We start from the raw sequence: 23,554 nt of genomic DNA, 5'->3' as shown, positions 1-23,554 counted from the left end.
TATTTATCTTCCTGGACATATTTGGGTTAATAAGTAGACTTCAGAAACATTTTAATATACAAGCACTGATCTATTTTTATTTAAATCAACTTTCTTATGTAAGTCTTTTCAATAGGGAAAAATAGAACACAATGAATTATACTTATGTTCAAGTAGTCTACAATTTAATAATCAATTAAGACATTGAGAAATGTTAGCACTCATCAATAAACTTGTTAAATGTGATGAAGGAGTTTCTGTTTAGCATCCGTAGCTGGACAAAAAAGACAGTATGTACTCATCTTACAAGGCCATTTTACTGCTCTCATAATTGCTGAGACATGAAACTAGCCACAGTAGCCACATGACACAATGATTAATGAAGGTAGGGCCCTCTAGCCTCACAACATTTTAAAATAAATAAGGCTTGTTACTCTGGAGTTAAATTTGATTAATCAATATTATATGTTAATAGGATTATGTTATTCCTAGTATTTGGAATGAGAACTCCAGCAGGCATGTCAATATGATGAAAGTTTACCTTGTTCCCTTTCTCTTCCATAGCAAAGTAAGGCTCAGTGTGTTGTTCAATTAAAGGAAGATATTCCCCAAACATTGTAGTTTTCAGATGTTAACTTCACTTTGCAACATGAAGCACTTTTGAGTTACTGCTCATTGCTAATAAAAGGTATACTGATGTGAGGACAAACATCTGCATGTTAGGCACTTTCAAAGCTGTAGCTGACTTTCTGAGTTATAACTTCAGTTTAATTGATGTCACAGGACTTCAGCACTATATGGAGAAGGATGAATCTGTTTAACTGCCTAATTTCTATACATTTTTGTGTATTTCAGAACTTCATTGTATAATTCTGTGGGGCAGCATGCTCAGAATGAGAGAAAGCCCCATTTCAAATACAAGCCAAAACTTTTCAATGAATTCTCAAATTATAGCTTGATATTTGCTAATATTTTCCTTATGAAGAGTATAATTATTTGTGACATACCTTTTAGATTTTCAAAAAAAGGCATTTTGATGTATGAAAATTGGTAGCTAGGATATACACAATCAGTACTTCTGATTCTTTGAGTTCACTGAGATATTTTCACAGAATAATTTTTACTAAATTTTGTAAATCTTAAGACAAAGTACAAAAGAAACTATAGGCTACAATATTTTTAAAGAATTACAAATAAGAAAATTGTACAAATGAGAAAATTTTAAAATTACTCCTGAAAATGTACTTCTAAAAGTAGCACAAAACTGTCCCTCAATTTTAAAATACACTGGAACTGATTGATATTCTATATATAAGGTCTCAGATCTATGGAGTCCTCCTTCACAAATGCAAGCAGTAAAAGATACAAGTAAGCAGTGGAATAAAGGAGTCCATGAAGAGGTCCAAGGAGCTGTTGATTTGAGACTGAGAGAAAGATGGTAATTGAAACAGAGAGGGATAAAGAGGGGGAGAGAGAGAACAAGGGGAAGATAAAATATTTGGGATTAAGTACAGAAGTTCACTATCAATAATTTAAAACAGAATGACAGTTTTGCAGGATAAATGTGTTTATTTTAACTATAAGTAAAACATAAAAGCCCCTTGAAATCTTTAGTTTTGTCTTAAAAGTTGGTCAGAGAGCAACATGAAAAGAAATACGAATGATTATTGTGTATGTTCACTATAATTACAAGCAATTAAATGTAAAAATTCAAACAGAGCTTGAGTAAAATGAAGTACTGGTACATTTGTTTCACTTTTTCCTGGTGTTTTACAAAGTTGAATGCCAAGGAATAATAATACTTTCTGTGCAGTATCTATTGTTCTAGTTGATTTATATATATATTAATTCAACCCTAGTATGACCTATAGTATGCATTTTTTTATTTTACATGTGAGGAAACTGAGACACTGAAAAGTTAAATAACTTAAGCATGCTCACACTGCTAGGAGATATTGGGAGAAATATGAGGCATTGTGCTAACTAAAGCAACAGGCACACAATATTAGCAGTTCTTAGCTTGTACCTCCCCAAAGCCAGACAAAATAGACATTGACTCTAAGTAAACAGGAGTGAGGCTACAGCTTCATGGAATAGCATTTGCTTAGCACAACACCTACAGGGATCTAGATTCACAACCCATTACCAAAAGGTGGGTGGATCTGAATACAAGTAATACTTTTGAAATGCAAACTTAAGGAAAATCCCACTTCCAAGATAGGCATAGTGGTGCACAACTGTAATCCCAGTAATGAGATGGGGTAGGGACTGAGGTGGGTGGATCTGAGTTCACAGCCAGCATGAAAAAGGGGTTAAGAATGAATGAGAGTATATTTCTGGACTGGTTACACCCTCAAGTATCCCCTTCCTGTTACTTGCAACCAAATCATTACCATTAATCCTCTGTGGCTAAAATATTGGAACCATCCCCAGTACCACCATCACTTATGGAAGAATCTTAACCTCCTTAACATAAGGGGCATATCTGCATCCAGTGTTATAGCTCAGAAAGTAATATGCTGACAGGTCTTCCTTGAGGTTGAAGACAGTTTATTCAAGTTTAAGTCACATAAAGTCTGGGACACAATACCAATGCACAATACTTGTTTGTTGGAACTTCACTTCTAATACACACTCTACTCAAATGAGCTCAAAAGTTTAGCATGCAAGAAAAAGACAATGCAGATTTGTCTTTAAGTGCCACAGACACAAGGGTCAACTAAATGTGATCTATGATGAAAGTTCAAGGCTAGAGTCTAGGCCCAAATTCTACACAGCAGCTTCCAGAAGTGGGTACAGCCCCCCAGTATGAGAATTTCTCATAAGAGTGACTCCCTCTGCTGCTCCAGCAAAGCCATGACCTAAATCAGAAAAGTGCTAAGTTCTATGTACAGTTAAGGCTGATGGAGCACATTCTCCCTGTTCATGCTAACCAAAGAATACAGCACACACTAGAGGATAGTCACATTTAAGTCTCAACCATAGCACTAAATAAGTAAAGAGGGATAGCCTAGTACAGCTCATGCCTCCCTTATATCCTTAAGGTAGTTTAAAATATATTGCTACGAATTCTAATAATGATCTGTTCCCAAGGTGCCAAAGATAGACACTTTAAATAATCCTTCCCTCTTAACTAGGATGGTTATTATAACAGAATGATTTCTTTTCTTTGTTTTATTGACAGAGTCTGGCTTTGTTGTACAGGGTGGCTTTGAACTTACATTTCTCATGCCTCAACCTCCTTCAGTGGGAATCTTACAGAAGTACACTACTGCTCTCTTCCATGAGTCCTCATTTCGTTTTCCTAAGCAGGTACTTGGAAAGTTTGTTCTCTGAAGGCTTTTAATCACTGTCTAAGTTAGAATGCACAGGATTACCTGTCTAACAAAGGCCAGCTTGCCAATGTTCCCTTATTGTAAATTTCCAAAGTGAGTACATGAATTTGTCTTCCCAAGCAATATATGAAAGAATAATAATCAAATTCTGTTGTCATCAAAGCCTATTGATGTTTGTAACAAAGCAACATGCATGAAGTCCTGAAAGTATTCTTTCCTTCTCTCTGGGAGAAGTGTGTTACTTTCTGTCTGAACACACTATACATTAATGCAATGAGAATTATGTCTGACGAGTCTTCAGTAATTTTCTGGTTTGAATTTGGAGGTATTAGCACACAAATATTAGCTGGTGGCAGATAAGAGAGATTATGATGTTTAAGGGTAGCATAATAGGAGGCAATATTCATACACACACACACACACACACACACACACACACACACACACACACACACTTCTTGCTCTTCCTAGTAAAAAATCTATCATTCTTGGAAGTCAGGAGCCCTGAAAATTCCCTGGAGTGAAGGTTTCCCAGCAATCCTCAATGAAACAATTAGAGAGCACACGCAGAGAGGGGAAAGTTGTTGCCTCCAGCTTAGAGAATTTCCCAAGGACCTGTTTAAAATGACTGCTGTCTGTCTTTAAACCACAGTTGCAAAATTCGTTCACTCACAAATAATACTGTCTCTGTTCTATCTTAAGTAACCCTCTCTCTCTCTCTCTCTCTCTCTCTCTCTCTCTCTCTCTCTCTTTCTCTCTTTTGCCCCACTGGATTTTTTTCAACTAGATATGTTTATTTTCAAAAGCTTCTCATTTTCACAGCACTGCTCCAACAGATTAAAAACCTTCACATTGTAAAGTACTTAATGATTGACCCCGTTCTAAATTGCATATGTACTAAGGCATCAGAACAAGCAAATGGCACCTTGAGGGTATGTGTGGGAGCTCTTGTGCAAAGTGAAGAGAAAGAAGACAGTGGAGGAAATGGGAGCCTGCCTACCAGACAATCCTACAGTGAATGACTTGAGAAGTGTTAACAGCAGGTCAGTAGTAAACAGGCCTGGCTAATGAGTAGCAGCCACAGGGGCAGTAGCTGATAGCAGATTTCTGTGCTTTACACTTCCTTTGATGTCTCCCAGATAACACAGGAAGAGCTGGTGTTCTGGAACATGGAGGATAACAAAGATAAAAGTAGAAGTCCTGCATCTCAGACCATGTGATTTGAAGGGGAAAAAATGTTATTCTCCCTGAACTAAAGTAAATGGAGAAAAACCACACCAAAGGCACACATATCCTGCTGAACCTGCTTTTCTTTTGCTGTCTAAGATCAGAATTATTCCTCAGCCTTTGCCTTGTCTGGTGTAGATGAAGAAAAAGTGCAAGAGGCAAAGAGTATCCGGAGTGCCTTTCCTTTTAGTCTCTGCTCCCTTCCTTCAATATTAATCCACTTACAGTCCTCAGTTTGATTATCTCAATCGATTCTTCTCCTACCCAGTCTTTTTAATTTGGCTGTTGTAAGCTCTCCACAGGGATCCTGCCTCCTTTTGGCATCTTTGGGGAGTTTAACTTGATTGTTCCCAAACCATTCCCCTACCCTGCCCCTCCAATCCCAATGGCTTAGTCCTTTGTGCACCCAGTAATGACAGGGAGTTCCAGCAGGAGTCACATAGCTGATTCCAGAACTGTTCATCAGGTTGCTCACTTAGGCTTTCTAAGATCCTCCTCTAAGCATTCCTGGCTAGTGTCCTGAGAACTTCTGACCAGTTTCGAGAAATAAAGGCTTTCCAACAGAGTCCCTTGAAAATGGTCAGATGTGCTCTGGGGGTGTGCATAAGATAACCAGTGCTGACCCACAAGGATAGGAGGTGTCTGTCCAAAGGGGCAGGAAGGATTTATGCGCATGGCCACTTAGTGTAGCAGGAACCCCCCCCCCCTCCCATACTCCTTAAGTGGCTCTCTGTGATTCACACTGCTTTGCTAATGACACCTCTCCATGAGCACCAGACTTGCCTGGCCTAGGGGCTCCCTTCTGCCTTCCTCACCCCCTTCCTGCAACAGTGCCTTGAAATTTTAGGAGATGGAAGTCGGCAGTTGGGAAAAACCAGTGCATGAGCATCACTGGAGGAGTCGGGTTACTGCTTGGTCTCCCAGCTCTGTAAATTCATAAAAGAAGTGTGTGTGTGTGTGTGTGTGTGTGTGTGTGTGCGCGCGCGCGTGTGTTTGTGAGTGGGGGTGGGTGGATGTGTAGGGAAGGTCTCTGAACTGCTTCTCAATTGCTGTGTCTCTCAAAGCTGTGTTGCCTCCTGGCTATAGGCATTAAATAAATAAACAAACATACACACACACACGTGTGTGTGTGTGTGTGTGTGTGTGTGTGTGTGTGTGTGTGTGTGTAGGTAGGTAGGTAGGTAGGTAGGTAGGTAGGTAGGTAGGTATATATATTTAATGGGTGAAGGATTCGGGTAGGAACTGGGCTTGGATTAGATAGCTTGGTGACCGGAGATATGCCAGAAAGGGCAATCTACCTTCTTCCTCTGCCTTTCTTTTATCCACTTTCCAGACCAAAACGCTGGGAGCTGCATCACCCCCTAAAACTCAATGGGCAAGAAGGGACACCCTCAGGATGACCCTCAGTCTAGGTGCCTCCCCTCTGCCTTTACACGTTCCCAACTCCGCATCACTGTCCTCGTAGCCCGGCTTTGCCCAGGATGCCGCACACTTTCTTCAAGGCTTACTACATGCGTTAAAATGTCAGTTATAAACTGGTTAGCAGTGCCCCTTCCCGGGGAGTTGCACACTTGGCTTGAACAACTAGAGTCTCCCACCAGGGCTCTGTGGGTATGAAGTTTTCTAAGGTTTGCCTGGCGGGAGGAGAACACAGAGAGGATGCAAGGAGAGAGGCAGGCACATCAGGAGCCTGTCCTTTCTGGGCGAATTGAGCAAATCCATAGCGCCCCACCAGCAGTCTAGGGGCACCGGCGCCTGTAGGTCCTAGGCAGTAATGGACACATTTCCTTAGTTGAAATGCTAGAAGATGCTGCAAGCCCAGCCACCGCACACCGCAGGGAGTCTCTGCATACCATGCATATCCGGGCGCATGTATGGCACACCACACCGCCACTATCCAGATCTTTGGAAACCTCCATGTGTACAATATGCAACTACGTGCGCGCGTGGGGCTGAAAGTGCAAAAGACACTCCAGGATCCCACAGGCACATAGGCGGTGGCTTTCCTTTCACACCCCGGGTCCATCCTCACCCATCTCCCGAGCTAAGACTGAAAATCTGGTTTCTTAACTAGTTGGAAAAGTGGAATTTAAAGTGGTTTCCACTGAGGACAACCAAGCAGATGAGGAAGCTAGGATCACCGAGGAGAAGGAGAAGCAGAAAAGAGGGAAAGCAGAAGCAAAGGGAGGTGACCACCGCGCCCTGTGGACCCCCTTACCTTGAGCGGCCGAGCCAGTGCCGCTGGCGCTGAGCAGGGCCAGGGCAGGTAACACAAGCATCTGCAGCACATATCCCAGTCCCAGTCCGCAGCGGGCCGCTGTCGCCCGCAGACCTTTCCTCATCGTCGGCAGAGGTGTGCGGGGAAGAAGAACGCCACCGGGAGACGCGCAAACAGCAGAGAGCCCCGCCGGGCAGGAGGCTGAATCCGGCCACCGCCAGGCAGTCCTGAGAAATAACAGCAGTCCAAATGCCACACTCCACTTTCTCCAAGGGCAGGGGCCAAAGGGGGTGGAGAAGAGCCTCCGAGGAGGAGTTTGAAGGTCCCTCGTCCTCTGCGCCTAGCCACTGACGTCTCCCGCCTGCGAGTGCTCTGCCCCCACTCGGGAAATGCAGGGAGGCGCAGCGCGGCCACCACGGCCGCTCCCGCAGCTCCGCCGCCAGCCGAGCGGGCGCTGCTCTCGGGTCCCCGCGCCCGCGGGGATCGCACAGGCGCCGGGGAGGGGAGGTGGCGAGAGTGGGAGGAGAGGCGAGCGGGCCAGGCGCTCCTGACTCCTATCCTTGCGCTCCTGTGCCAGAGAGAGACACCCCGGCTGCCGCCCGCCCGCCGACGGTCCGGCGACAGTCGCCTCTTGGAGTGGGGCGAGCGGGGGTCCTGGGAGGCGCTCGCAGAGGAGGCGTGGAGGGCGCGGCCCCACTCCGCGACGGGGGAAGCAGCGGCGGGAGCGCGCTCGCCCGCCTTATGTAAGCGAGGATGGAGTGAGATCCACGCCTCGCGTGGAAGGTGGAGTCCGCGGGGTTCACTGGCTCACTCGCTCTAACGCTGACAAGGGACACCTGGAAGCAGAGGCAACCGCGGCCAGGGCCAGCGCAGCCTCCTGCCGGGCGCCAGACTCCTGCTCCGCCAGCGCTGCGGGCGCGCTTCAGGCCACTTGGCCCCGTCCAGCGGAGCTCAGCCCACCGCCTGGCAGTGTCCCTCAGCCGGCCGAGCCTCAGCCAGACGCCCCAGGAATGCACTCGCGCTAGGATTTGGGGAGTTGTGCTTGATTAAGCCGGAGGCGGGCTGGAACTTACTCTCCGAGATGGGAAAGAAGGCAAGAAGCGTTTGCAGCGCTCCAGCCCACTATCTTTGGGCTGTCAGCGCCAGTCAGGCTGTTTTATGCTCTGCGAGCCTGTGACCTATTTGCGATGGAACAAAAACTAAAAATCAATGGAAACTCCCTCGGTACTGCTTCCTTTGCCTGTTTATCTTGGTGGCTGCTGAGATGGAGCAAATAAAGAGTGCTCAGGCAATACCAAGAGAAACTCCCAGAAAACAGGGAGAACAAAATCTGTAGATACTCAACACGATGTTGGAGCGTATGAATTAGTCTCCAAATTCCTAACGGTGGCGAGTGAGGCCTAAACCTGCAATCATTCAGAAAGAATTGGGCGGGGCGGGGTGGGGGGAGAGCGTGTAGTTAGGTTGTGAATTCCGGATATAAAGATGAAGGAGGAATGTGAAGATAAATGGGTAAAATGAGGCCAGTCTAGACAAAAGGAAGGCAAATGTATGAACACACCGGTTATGCTCCACAAGATAGTGTTGTGAGAAAAATTCGTTTCTAAGATTAGTGCATTTTAAAATTAATACTTTATCATGTAATAGTTAAGTTCAGAGTGGAAAAGGAGCCACGTGTAAACACACACACACACACACACACACACATCCCATACTGGAGGGGTAGAAAGGAAGGAAGGGGAGAGAAAAAATATGAATTTCAAGTTTAATTTGAACTGCAGTCATAACTCTGTTGAGGTGAGCAGGCCAGGTAACCTTCGAATATCTTGGTGTCTTTTTCTGAAATATTCTCTTAGATCTTTGCTAATGCCTCATGATTTTGCCTACCCAGTTCCACTGAAACCTCTACCCCATTATGTATGCTTTGGGTGGATTGCATAGACTTGCACAGGTCTCTCTTGGGAGAGACACTGACAAAATTAGCCTCTTTTTATTTCCATGGAGACTGTGCCTGACACTTTAAAATCGCTTAATTTTCTTTAAGTTCCCCACATGGCCACATCATGATACATAGACAAGAGGTCACATGCTGGTGCCAGATGGGTGGATCAATCCGCAGTGATTTGCTAGTGGGATGACATAATCCCAAAAGGCTAACTGCCTTTTCTTCTAATCTGTAAAATGGGTCTACTAGGAGTAATGACATACAAGGTTTTGTGAGTTTTGAATGAGTTAAATACAGGTAAAATGCCTAGCATAAATTCCTTGATTGTTCTTTGATCTAGAATATTCTCAGCTTTTCTTGCTACCTCAGCTAGTTCTGTTCAATAGTATTTTCTGCAGTTAAGATTGAGAATATGTTTGTGTCTGTGTTCTCCAAAATTGTAGTTATTGGTTCACATGCATATCTGGATACTAAAAGTGTGGCTTCTGTGAAATAGCAATTTTAACTTGTATGTCACTAATCATTTGAATGTTAATGGCTATCTGGAGACCATGGCTACCATGGTGGATGGGGCAGATAACCCATCGATATCCCAAATAGTACCACCAGAGGGACTATGATTAAACTTAGTGGTTTTCTCTGCATTTTCCCCAAGAAGGATAAGAGCTTGAAGTCCATGAAAGAAACCTCTGTGCAAACTCAGTGTTGTGTAAACAAGACTCCAAAAGTTGTAAAGTGTTAGGTGTGGTGTGGTGCGTGGTTTTCATCCCAGCACTCAAGAGGCAGAAGCAGGAGAATCCCTGTAAGTCTGAAGCCAGCCTGGTCTACAAAGGGAGCTCTAGGATAGCCAGAGTTATGTAGAAAGAACCTGTCTCAAACGATGGCAAAGCAAAGTTGTAAAGTTATTCATTCATTCATTTATTTATTTATTTGTTTGTTTGTTTGTTTGTTTTAGCTTTGTGCCTTTCCTGGAACTCGCTTCAGATACCAGGTTGGCCTCGAACTCACAGAGATCCTCCTGGCTCTGCCTCCCGAGTGCTGGGATTAAAGGCATGCGCCGCCACCACCTCCCAGCTTCATTTATTCTTTATATCCTTCCTTGGGCTGTCTTCTCCAACTTAACTCATCTGAAGCAGACACCTTGCCTTGTAAGTCTTTCCATCCCACCTCCTTAGCATGGAACCTGATCTCTAGTTGGTATTCAGTCAGGGTTGGTCGGCTGACGGTTCACATGGGGAGAATCTTCAAAGTCTAGGGCAGCTGAGAAAGGTTAAAATGATCACACCCTCTTGTTTGGGTCTTTGAAGCACTGGGCAGTCAATACTGCATGGAATTAATTCCTTAAAAGCACCAGTAAGCCATAAGAAGGAAGAAAGAAGTTCAATTCTGAAATTCAGCCTAAAGAGGGCAGGAGAATGGTTTGAGAAGTGATGTCTAGAGATGAAGGGGAGGCAGCAGAGTCAGAGCACATGAACAGGAGCACGCCTGTGAAGAGAAGAGAAAAGCTCCAGCGTGCAGGCGGGCTACACACTGCCTTTGTACCAGCATTCTGCTAGTGTCACCAACTGTCACATTTTTGTCCTCATGAAAACAACAATGCAGTGTTTCAGAGGCTGCTGAATGCAGGATCAGTAAATCTCTGAGATCTGTGCTAAAATATCACTGCCTAAAGAAGATTCTGACTAATTTCTGGGAAGTAGAAACAAGTTATCACCTTCCATTCCCTTCACCTGCTTGGATTTCCAAGTAATGCTTACTTTACATTTCTGCCCACATATCTGAACGCTTATTTTATACATCTATATATGTATGTACATCCATAAATATGTTCAAGTATAAATACTTGCCAAGAGAATGTACGCATCTCAAGGGGAGATATTTTCCCTATTATGTTCAGCACTCTCTGCCCAGAATATAGAACACAGCCTAGCACATAGTCAATAAATATTTCTTGGATATTGAATAGAGGAGTATGAGCCAGTGGATTTGAAAACTGAGCCAAGTCCTGAATAGCACCCTGTACATTTTCAAATGATATGTAGGCTTTTCTAACTGTTGAATAAAAACAAAGTGTGAATAAAATTTAACCCAAAGTGTATCTGAATGTGACCTTTCAGGCTTGAAATACCGTAGGTGTTTAAGGAACCAACATGAAATGCAGCTCATTTTTGAAAAATAAAAGGCTTCATTTCAATCCATGTACAAGGGCTTCCTATTTCTTGGCTCCTGTAAATGGAGAATTAACTGTGGGATAATAAATCCCAGTGACAGGTGCTAATGGGAATTAAGCATGCAAATCCCCTGCATATCCCTCCAGAAATCTACACCAAGAAAAGTATGCTGTTTAGCATGTGGGCTGCTTAGTAATAATAGTATTTACTCTAAACCACTATGGAAAAAAGTTTCCAGTGCAAGGCTTAAATAAAATGAACTGAGCATATATTTTCATTACAGAAATATTTTCTCTCATTTTTAGCTCTGTCCTTGTATTTGATTCTTTACATTTTTGTACTTTTATGGGTGTCTAAAAATAATTCTCTGTAGTGAAGGATATTACTAACTGGATACATAGAAGCATAAATAGGATGAGAGTAAGAAAAACTCTTTATAAATAGGAAAGGAGGATGGGTGTGGAGCCCTCCAATAACATGACTGATAGACCTCAAGTAAGGGAGGCCAGATGGCCCAGAATCAGCTGATTCAATCCCCATTCTCTTCCTCAACCCAGAGAAAGAGACTTAGTCTCTCACAAACCTGTACACTCTGAATGTTTGTGCTTTTTGTTCATTATGTTAAACAAGACCTTTTACAAGTGAAAGCAACCTGACTTAAGCTACCTCTTTTTTTAAAAAGTAATGATTTATTACTCTTTCCAATTTGAAAGCCATGGGGGGCGGTAAATGCCTGTTATCCTAATAGCTAACATTTATAGGTTGATTGCTGTGTTCAGGTGATGATTCTAAGCCCTATGAGTACTATCTCACTTAATTATCACACCGAATATTGAATTATAAAGTATCACTATTGTCTTACTCCATTGGTTCCGCTCTAACAAATGACAGAAAATGGTAATATATGACATACACAAATGTATCTCCCTATATTTGTGAAGACAATTTGGGAAATCTAAGATGGCTTTGCTGACAACTGTGAGTGTGTTCTTGCTGAGTCATCTAATGAATGGTAAAGACCATGAGAGGTTTGAAAGAGCAGGAGCAGATGGGCCTCTCATTGTTTTTTAAGGAACCCATTTCCACACAGATAAACCTACTCATGTGATAATGCCTTTATGAGGACAGTACAACATGACTCAGTTACCTCCTGGAAGGCACTCATGACTCAATACTAATGCAGTGGGGATCCAACATACGAACTTTGGGGTCACAGGGAAACATAGGAGTTATTATTTTTATATGTAAGGAAACAGAGTGGCTAAGCAACACAGAGAATTCTTTTAATGATTTTACTCTACATTGTCTATTGATTTATCATCCTTTAGTATATACTGACTATTACCTACGGTAGTCTTCTTCAGGGGTCCTAGACTGAAGCTTAATTATAATAAGGGTAATGTGATAGTATTATAAATTGAATTAAATTTGAACTCAATTCTTCCTGTCAGTTAAAGGAGAAAGCATCCATATCATATCATGTTTGTCTTTCTGAATCTGAGTTACCTCACTCAGGATGATATTTTCTAGTTCCATTCATTTGCCTGCAAATTTCATGATGTCATTGTTTTTTTTTTTTTTTTGTTGTTGTTTTTTTTTTTTACTGCTGAGTAGTATTCCATTGTGTATATGTACTACATTTTTCTTATCTGTAGCATGCCTGAGATGGCTTACCCTGGTAATCAGATTAATGAGTACCATAATTGTCATTATAGAGCCTTCATCCAATAACTGATGGAAGCAGATGTAGAGATACACAGCCAAACACCAAGCTGAGCACCAAGAGTCCAGCTGAAGAGAGGGAAGAAGGATTCTGTGAGCAAGGGCCATCAAGATCATACAGAGACAACCAAAGTAAGCTAGTGAGAACTCATGAACTTTAGACCAACAGCCGAGGAGCCCCCATGGGACTAGATAGACTAGGTACTCTGCATAAGTGGGGCAGTTGTGTAGCTTGGTCTGCTTAAGGGGTCTCCTGGCAGTAGGATCAGGATCCATCCCTGGTGCAGGAGCAGGCTTTTTGGAGCCCACTACCTATGGTAGGACACCTTGCACAGCTTTGATGCAGGAGGATGGGCCTGGACCTGCCTCAACAGAATGTACCAGGCTTTGCTGACTCCCCATGGGAGACTTTACCTTTTCAGAGCAGGGAATGGAGGGAACTGGGGATGGGTTGTGGGGAGAAGGCTAGGAGGAGCAGGAGGAGGGAAGAGAGAGGGATCTGTGGTTGGTATGTAAAATGAATAAAACATTTCTTAATAAAGAAAAGATAATAAAACATTAAAAAATAGAAAGCAATCTACAGAGGGGTGGTGTTCCTCTCTTCCTAAGCAATGCTTCTTTTGCTACAGTGTTGAGTTATGAGACAAACCTCAAACTGGTCCTCAGCTTGAGTACTAATTGTGCCATACACACTACAAAACAGAAGTCTACTATCCTGGTGGTACTCCCTCCATTGTGTTGGTAGCTATTTTATATTAATCTTTCTTTCCTGTATTGACATTTTTTTGGTGAATCCCTTCTCCCCATTTTCAGCCCATGTTTCCAGTTACCAAAATGAACATTTGACACAAGCTACAACATTCAATATACTTCAATCCTCTGGTCACAGTGATTGCTTTGGTCAGACAATTCAAGCACATACTTCCTGGATTTGGGGGAGCCAAAATAGGAGTGAGTTTATCAAGGTCTAGGATATGGGGATAAGAATCAATGTTGTTAGTGCTATGTAAGTTCTTGGGACTAGAACATGATCTCTGAAATCTGATTGGCATCAAGAAACCCATGGCCAAAGCAGCTTTGTTGTCTTGCCCTGACAGCTTGATCAGTGACTCTTAAAATGGTACAGGTTGGGAATGCCAACTGAAGAAGCCATGTTGGGCAATGGAATAGAGATACAAGAGGAAGGCACAGAATGAAAAATATTTAGACTATGAGGAGATATTTGGAGATATGGATGCAGACAGAAAGTAGCTTTATTTTTGGCTGAGTAAAAAGGATGGGTGTCTTTTTATTTAATGAAGACACAGAGGAATGGACAGGGTATCAACATTATGTCCAGCAAGATGTATTACTAGAACTTTTGGGAATTCTGTGGCATTGGAGTAGAATTTCATGAAGTATACAGTCAGATTACAGAGGTACTGTTTATAAAAATAAAGTAAAGAAACAAAAGGAACAATAACAGGAGAGCTTAGGAAGGAAGAGGGAAAAGAAGTAATAGTGTGCAAAGGAAGGAATTAAAAGGGGAAAAATAAGAGTTGGTGAGATGGCTTCATGACTAAGAATACTTTCTGTTCTTGCAGAGGACTGGCATTTGGTTCCCAGCACCCAAATTAGCAGGCTCACAATGTCCATAATTCTAGTTCCATGGACTCCAACACATACATACTTACAAATGTACACATAAATGAAAACAAATCTCAAAATTTACAAAAAAGTAAGAGAAAAAAATAATAAAAATATATGAAGTGATAATCAAAAGTTGGTATGATTTCTACATATCAGCATTATGTTGTAGCTGGTATATGGAAAAACAATCAAAAGTTCAAAAATGTAGTAAAAATAGAATGTATAACTTAAAAGACTGTTTACGGAAAATGGTGGCATTTCTTACTTTGCAGATTGAAGAAATAAAACACTTAATGGAATAATGAGAAGTCTCTGGCTCAATGAAAGTAGAATTCCGTCCCCTTTAATAAAAATTATAGATGTGCTATAATTATATTATATAAATATATTTTACAATTATAACTTTTTTTTTTAGAAATCCCTATGACTTCCAAGCTTAGTGTCTTTGTCATAGGAAACTAAAATTTTATAAATATGTAAAATTCCCATGGAGATAAAACATAAATGCAATTTTTCTGTAATGTGTGTGAGACATTATAGGGTGTGCCTGTGTCTCCTACTTCACTTCACTTGATTAATCATCTGAAGAACAGTGGTATAGCTTTCTCTACATGCATGATACTACCGTGGAGTAAACGCTTGACTATTGGACTCTTTCTCTTTTCCCTGTGTCACCTGATGATTACTAACCAGATGGTGTTCCCACTTACAGGGCCCTCCTAGTCTCCCCAGCTTACAACTATACACAACTGTAGGTTTCAAATGATCTTCTAATAATTTCCCAGTGATTTTTGTACCTTCACTTTCTCAGTTACCTCCCACAACACCCAGAATGGCCTAGATTGCAAAATGCATCATCTTACTGTCCTAAAAGTGTATTAAATAATTTCTCATTGTCTTATATCTGCTTTTTCAGAGTCCATCAGGAGGGAATCCTATTCTTACAAAGCAAATTGCAGAGCACACAGAGTAATCAGTTGCGTTTCTCATTCTTTATTGTCTTCCTTATTAATAGAATCACCAAATGACAGTCTGCTTGTTAATTTTTTGTTAACTACACACAAACTAGAGTCACCTTGGAAGAGGGACCTTCAACTGATGCTTTTCCTCTATCAGACTGGTCCATTGGCATGTTTGTGTCTTGCAGAATATTTTTGTACACTGTGTCTCTGCCTAAGGCACCTTCTGATTGGTTTAATAAAGAGCTGGATGGCCAATAACTAGGCAGGAGAGAATAGGTGGGACTTCCAAGCAGAGAGAAAGAAAATGAGAGGAGGAATCTAGGAGTGCAATTATGCCCACAGACTTGGATGGAGCAAGTCAGCTGTGCCATACTAAGAAGCAATATGGCAGAACATAGATTAAAAACACATGGGTTAATTCAGTTATAGGAGCTAGTTGGGAAAAAGCATAAGCTAAGGCCAAGCTTTCATAATTAAGTCTCTGGGTTATTATTTGTGGTCTGATAGTCTAATGATACTACAACAAGAAAGCTTACTACATTTGTGGATCATTTTCTTGATTAATGATTGATGTGGGAGGGCCCAGAACACTGATATGCAGTGCCACCCCTGGAACAAGTGATCCTGGGTTGTATAGAAAGCAAACATATCTTATCTGTTTGTGAGACTCCTAGCAGTGAGATCAGGACCTGACCATGGTGCTTAGCTGGCTTTTGGGAACCTGTTTCCTATCCTGGATTACCTTGCCAAGCCTTGATGCAAGGGGAGGAACTTGGTCCTGCCTCAACTTAATGTGCTATGCTTTGTTCACATCCATGGGAGGCCTGCCCCTTTCTGAATGGAGAAGGAGGAGGAGTGGATCGGGAAGGCTGGAGATGAGAGGTGTGTGGGGGGCTTGGGAGGAGGAAGCAGGAGGAGAAGAGGGAGGAGAAACTGGTTGGTATGTAAAATAAATGAAAAAAATTTAATAGAAAATAAAATAGAAAGAAGAAAGGAAGGAAGGAAGGAAGGAAGGAAGGAAGGAAGGAAGGAAGGAAGGAAGAAAGAAAGAAAGAAAGAAAGAAAGAAAGAAAGAAAGAAAGAAAGAAAGAAATAGAAAGCTGATCTAACAAGTACACAGTTACTCCATGGTCTTTACTTTGGTTCCTGCCTTCAGTTCCTGCTTTGGGATCACTTAATGACAGACTGTGACAGAACTGTAAGACAAATAAGCTCATTCCTCCCTTAAGTTGTTTTTGGTCAATATTTGATCACAGCAACAAAGATCAAAGTAGGACACAACCATTTGCCTTTGCCTCTATGGTCTCACCAACTTCAACTGTGGGTGAGAAGATGGCTCACCTCACTTAGTAAGGAGACCTGGTTTATTTAATCAAAGTTGGCAGGAGCTTCAGAGTGCCACGACTGACTGTCATATCTAACTCTGTATCTATGTAATTTGTGCATCCTGTAGGTAGGCACCAGATCCAGTGCTGGAGAAACATGGCAAGACTTGAGGGTTAGAGCTTGAGATTTGCTGCCTCCTGCTGGGATCCTCAGAGATAAGACTAAACAAGCCAAAGATATTTTTACAGGACCCAGTACCTGTGGTTAAGAATGTAAAAGGCTTGCACTGTTCAGTCTTTGGATTTTAGACTGATGTCAGCCTGATGATGATGATAGTGTCTATATTGCTCCTTGTGAGACACCATGTACTCCACTAAACTCTAGATTAACAAGGAGATTCTACTGTTTCCTGGAATGATAATGAGTTGAAAACAGGATGGGGCTGGCTAGGGTGACTGAGAAACTCAGTGAGACATGTGTAGGCACATCGTGCCTAGAGGAGACTGGGGAAAGGGACTCACATCAGATTAATAAACTGGCTATCTTCAATGAGGGTACAATAGACATGGGCCTCAAAGAATCAATAGCATTATAGTTGCTGAATTTTTTTAAAAAAAAAATGGTGTTCCAGGCTGAAGAAAGCAGGAACAAAGGAAAGACAGGATGAATAGAGCATTGAATGTGATAACACACACATTACTACTACATAGTAACTACTATCTTTGCTGTCCACATTTTAAGCATGAGAACTTAGGCTTAGAAGAGTTAACTTATCTGCCTATACTAAATTTGTGCCAGACTGAGATTTACTCTTGGATGCACCTCAGTACAAGTGGGTGCAAGCTGTGAGTTTCCCATGAAGTTTCATTAGAAGTATCACGCTTCTGTCTGTCTTACATGATATGTACATTAGAAAGTTAACAAAGGTTTTGTAAAATGAGGTGATATCATAATCACATCCCAAAAATGTGCAAGATGAACTAAAGATTTAGAGAAATCACAGAGTATGCATCAGAAGTCTGCTCTAGTAATCCAGATGAGAAACAGCAACAGAGCGCATGTCAGAAGCAATAAGCAGAAAATGAGCAAAGAGAACATGTTCAAGATATCCAAATGGGATGGATGGAGGCTGCTATTCCAGAATATAGTATGAAAAACATTGTATTATTAAATATTCATAATGTAATTAAGAATCAGCTAGGTAACCCTGCTAAGCTACTTGCAGCAATAAATTACCCTCAACTTAATTAAAGGCATTAAAGAATTAAAAATAAGATTTAAGGGGTGAAGGGGACACATAGATTTTTAGGATTACTGGCATTCATTGGGACTGAAATGCTGTATTCAAGTAATAAGGTAATGGCTCACAATCCATGTTATTTGTCTTTTATAGCCCTAACTGTACCTGGCATAGGAAAGGTACCCAACAAATATTTTTAAAATAAATAAAACAATAATTTCTGAGAAAATTTTATGAGATGCACCCTAAGTCATTTGTATGTATTAGGTGTCTTTAATCTAATTTTATCCTGAACTTATTTACAAATTTTTGTCAGAAATGTGCTCTGCTTTATGTCACAGAAATATGCCATAAATTACAGCTTGCAATTCAAAACAGACAACCCTGTTAATCACAAGTCATTATATGGAAAACAAAGACATTATAGTACATATAACCCAATCAAAACACAATGTGATTAAATCAGACAAAGAAAGTATTTGACCTTTGTACTTATGACATAGATGAAGAAGGAAACAAATTGAATGGGGATTGTTCATTTCGTGATATCACCAACAACTCTCAACAGGGAATATACTCTGTATTTTTTCTCTCTGTGTGTATACATGTGTGTGTGTGTGTGTGTGTGTGTGTGTGTGTGTGTGTGTGTGCGCGCATTCATGTATGTGGATGCAAGTACATGTCCAGGAATATCTGTTCACATGTTTTTGGGGATCAGAGGACAACCTCTGCTCTCAACCCTTAGATAATTTCTTTTTGTTTGAAATAGGATCACTTGGTTAGTCTGGATCTTCACTATGTCTGTCCACCTGCTGGCTGCTGGCTCCCAGAGTCATCTTGTCTCTATCTCCTATCCTACAGCAGGCAGGATGCTACTATGACTTCTTTTAACATTGGTTCTGGTGATCTGAACACAAGCCCTCATAATTCAAACACTTTATTTATGGATTCACCTCTCTAGGCCCCCCATTTTATTATTTCTTAATCAGTTCCAATCAGAAATAGAAAGATTTTTACTTTCTTTCAGATAGGTTTTTACACTAGTGTTACAATCCTTCTCAGGATGTGTTTTGCCTCTGATAGATTGGCGGACTTCACTAAAAGAAATGATGAATGTGCAAATGGGGAATGGATTCTTATGGTTGAGGAAAATAAGTGAAAAATACAGAGTGAAAAGTGAAAAGATTCAAATAAGAATGTTCCAAAGTTCATTGAAAAAGACTCGTGTAAGACAAAACTCAAAAAGAGATGAAATTAAGTGTTAAGGAAGCTCTGATTCTGACAATCACAACCACAGCTCACAAGATGCCCCTATGGAGTCAAGGACAATCTGGTATTGTTGACCATCACACTACAAGGTTTACTCGAAGGCTACAAGTCAGGCACCCTCAAGGATGAGCTCTTGAATTTGGCATACTCATTTACATGGGTTGCTACTTTGGACTAAGAATCAGTAAAATGAGCTATTTAAGAAAGTTACAGAAGTGAGCATATATGTGTTGAAACCTCTCTTCTTCCTTTGTGTCCTTGATATAGCTAAATTTGTCTCTCAGGACTCACACTCTGTTTGTAACCATTTCTTGGGGTGTAGAAAAGCCCAAGTCTTATTGCTTTTACTCAACATCAGTGCTTTGTTTGAAATTTGTTACAACCTGCTGATTCCTCAAAATCCAAGTAAAATGCTCATTTTCTTAATCCCTAAACAGCACCTGTACTGTAGTGTCTCTGTACTTTACTATATGGATATATACTTTTCTTCTAGTTACTTATATTACACAAATGATTCCAATCAGGGTCTCAAATACTGCAGACTCTTTGACAATAGTTATGAAATTTAATTTACTGAATAATCTTTATAATATGTAATATAATGGTAATATATAATATAATTATATAGTATAATAAATATAATATAATGTTTTCTTTTTACAATTTCCTAGGACATAGTAACTGGATACGTTACACTTGAATACCTTGTACAGTATTACTGTGTAAAGGCAGACATATACTGAATATTATTATATCAGACATTATGAGATTAAAAATTACAATTAAGAATTAACATTTTATATTCATATATATGCTCAGTTTTTGAGAGAAGTATTTTTATCATATGCAGCAATGTCTTAATAAAGTAAGAAATTGCACTTAATTAAATTTAGTGTATAAGACAAAAGTCAAGTAACAGCAATATATGTATACATAATACTGTTTAGTCTCTGTAATAGCAATAAAATACATTATTTAACAAACTCTAAAAAAGTTATCCATACAGAATAAATGTCCATTTTTTAAAAACTGTATGAATAAGCTACCAACCTTTGACTTTGCATGAACCAAACAATCTTCCTACTCATCTTGACATCATCATCTTCTTGGGGAAGGAAAAGAGAAAGAAATAATGCACGTTACTGGTTAGGCAGCAATGAAGAGGAAGAGGTTCTTATTTAGCTCCTGAATTCCAAGAGAATTTCTCTGTATGTAGTCTAACAGTGAGCTAAAGCACCAGTCTCCCTAAACAGAGAAGATGCCACTTAAACGGGGAGCTGAGGCCATTTAGTATCCCAGTTTAGAGGAGCAACTCTAATCTCACATCTAACTACCTCCAAGTACTCTTCCTTTGATCAGGCACACGATTGTGAAGGCTGAGTACTGAAGCTCCTGGGTACAGTAAGGGAAATGTCTTAAGTGGACAAGAAGAATTAGCAGCATTCTTTGGCCACAAGTTGCTGTGCTTCAACAGGATAAAAAAGATTAAAACCTGAAGCTTTTCTGTGTCCTGACCCTCTGAAAGTAATTTTAGATTAGAGAGACATACACAGTGCTGTGGACTCAGCCAGGCACAACTGTTACAACTGTGAATGCCATGGTAACTGCCATTACTCTCTCTGTGGTGGAGGCCGAGGGTGCCGGCAAGAATCTTACACAGTAAGGCTGAGAAGATGGAGTACTAGTGCGTTCTCTTTGTCCTCAGCCTTTCTGAGAATTATCTCTGAAATAAAAGTATCTGGCTTCTAACTGCTGCTCTGCCTCTGACTAACATTGTGACCCCATAAAACTTCAGCGCTCTCTATTTGACCACTTTCCTCACCTGCAAGCTGACACAGTGATACCAAGTTCATATTTTGGTCAAAGTGATGACTACGAAATATGATCAACTGTTCATGGGAAAAAATAAAAGTAATTAAATATTAACTATTAAAATGCCATTATGCCTCAACAAATAAATATTGATTGACAAAATGCCAGGCGGCAGTGACACATGCCTTTAATCCCGGCACTCAGGAGGCAGAGGCAGGCGGATATCTGTGAGTTTGAGGCCAGCCTGGTCTACAGTTCGAGATCCAAAACTATGCGGAGAAATCCTGTCTCAAAAATCTGAAAAAAAAAAAAAAGACAACTCAAAACTTTCTTCTAGGTTTAATGCTTGTGATATAAAATACGTTTAGAGCAGTTTTTAAAATTTGATTTCCTTAATAATTTGAAGTGTTGTATCCACTCAGAAATATTTTAAGGGAGGGTACTCCATGATTATTTAGTGAAAGACTCAACATATTTCACAGTCAAAACGTTGGCAAAAGTATGCTAGAGTGAAATGATTCAATTATATGACGATAACATATGATGTGAGCAGCATGTATACTTATGTTTGTACCTTATGTTCACAAGTTCATGATAACACTTTCAGCAAAGGAAGCCTAGAAGGTTGGTTGTGTGGGAAACAAAACAATATCTCTAAATCCTCATGATCCTTCTTAAAGGGAGAAAGCCCAAAGTGAACATGATATCCCAAGACTGCAAGGGATGAGGACCATATATACAACGGGAATGTATAATGGAGTTGGTGTTACCTAGCATCACTTTCCATTAGCCACAGCCGATTGGAACGTAGGCTCTTAATTCTACAAAGGTTCAGTGTAGTGAAAGTCTCCTGGAACCAAACTAAATTTCTGAAGTTTTCTGAACTATATGAGTACTCAAACAAGCAATTTACATCTCATTAGTACAAGGGGATAACAAACTGAATGTCTCCCTCTGAAGATATTACAGGTATAGCCATTTTGACTGGTTAGCATTCATTGGAAAGATTATGTCACTGATTTATAATTCACCTCCATCCCTGCCATGTATATAAAAGGCTCATGTGCAGAATCCTGCCCTTTAGGAGATAAAAATGTCTATTTGTAAGTGAGCAGATGGTATCCTAATGTTCAGAGACACATCTCAGGTAGAATCACAGAGGGAGGAGGACTTGGCCTAGAAGAGGTCTAGTGTCACTAGGCAATGCTTTCTGGGCGAAGCTGATAGCCTCACATGTGCCTCCACTGTGCAGCACTGATTTATGGCTTAAGATATATAAATGTCTTGGATGTTCTGATTTGGGCTACAGAGTAAAAAAATGAACTCTTTGCTGGTAGAAGTTTTTCTGATCACATTTCTTTGCTTGTTGTAACACGACTTTTAAGTCTGAACATCCCAACATTATCTTAATTGGCTCATTTTAATCTTTTGATTAGTTCAAATGCCACAGCACCTTCATTATGTGGTATCACCAAATTGCAGACCAGACATAATCATTCAGCACTTATTGTGATGTCTTCCATATACATATATATGTTATAGCCATAATGAATCTCACATGTGTTTTATAATCTGAACAACCACACCCACAGTTTATTGGTGGGAACATTGCACTTAGGTTTCAAATGCAGAGTCATCAATATTAGTAAAGCCAAAATTCCCTTTGAAAAAATACTTTAAATATGTCATGAGGAACAGTGCAAGGTTTTTTACACATAGACATTTGGGTAGTAGTTCTTACACATGCCAACTTTAAGCTTCACTTTTTAATCTATGAAAAATCTATTTGCAGAAGCATTATTATTTAAATCTGTATAAATTGCCAGATTCCCAGAAGATACTAAGTAGAAGTGGCATAAAGTTACTTAGATCTCTGGAGAGGGCAAACAAATTTACTACCCCAAAAGGAGATGAGTTCATGGTAGCTCTGCAGTTTCTTGTCTGTGGGAGGACAGAATAAGCATTCCATTATTGTTCACTTGGGCAATGTTTTTATTAGGTAGAGTTTGAATATTGAAAGAAAAGTTAACAGAATTGGATAAACTATGTACACTACTGGAAAGACTCATTTACAACCTGCTTTGAAGAAGTGGATGTGAGTCCTTCCAGATCAAGTGTTTCCTAGAACAAAATGTTAAAACATCTGAGAATTAAGTAGATTAGAAACAAGCTAGACTCCTTGGCAGTCTTGGGAACAAAAACTGACTTACTGGCCCAAATGCTACTTGTTTAACAGTATAACAGTAGGATGTAGTGGCATCATCCCCCTGCCCCCACGCTTTTTTTGAGACAAACTGTTCTGTACTCCAAAGTTGGCAATGGGATGTGTGAATGTGTTGTATGTGTTGTGTGTGTGTGCGTGTGCGTGTGCGTGTGTGTGTGTGTGTGTGTGTGTGTGTGTAAAGACATATACCCTGACAGAGGGAAAGGAGGAGAGAGAGGGAGAGAAAAGGGGAAGGTAGAAGATATTAAAGAGTTGTTTCTTTTAGGATTTAGATAAATACTCTTCTGTCATTAGTTTTCCAGAATTTTCACACACACACACACACACACACACACACACACACACACACACACACACACAAAGTTGTACTGTGAATATTTAGCTCTATGTCCACACAGTCAAATGAAAAGTATTTGGGAAAAAAGGCTCCCTATCCTGCTCCCTTTCATCACCCTCTAAACAACAACATAACAGCTACTTATATAGCACTTGGGT

The 23,554-nt window shown here is 40.6% G+C and overlaps 1 protein-coding gene across 2 annotated transcripts in view; it reads right to left on the bottom strand.

Annotated features, from left to right (window-relative positions):
* The window catches only part of Unc5c (unc-5 netrin receptor C), a 361,607-nt gene extending 354,321 nt beyond the window's left edge, over positions 1–7,286 (bottom strand). Inside the window, exon 1 of one of the 2 annotated variants that reach the window (XM_036189838.1) lies at positions 6,760–7,286. In XM_036189838.1, the coding sequence (XP_036045731.1) occupies positions 6,760–6,883 (124 nt within the window). In that variant the 5' untranslated portion in view covers positions 6,884–7,286. The remainder of the gene's footprint in view (positions 1–6,759) is intronic. The other variant, XM_036189839.1, reaches the window with a different exon arrangement.
* Positions 7,287–23,554: the final 16,268 nt, after the last annotated feature.

Source organism: Onychomys torridus, chromosome 6 (genome assembly GCF_903995425.1).
Source record: "Onychomys torridus chromosome 6, mOncTor1.1, whole genome shotgun sequence".
In the NCBI taxonomy this organism is placed as follows: Eukaryota; Metazoa; Chordata; class Mammalia; order Rodentia; family Cricetidae; genus Onychomys; species Onychomys torridus.
The sequence above is the reverse complement of the archived record's forward strand: the minus strand, read 5'-3'. Positions and strand labels throughout refer to the sequence as shown.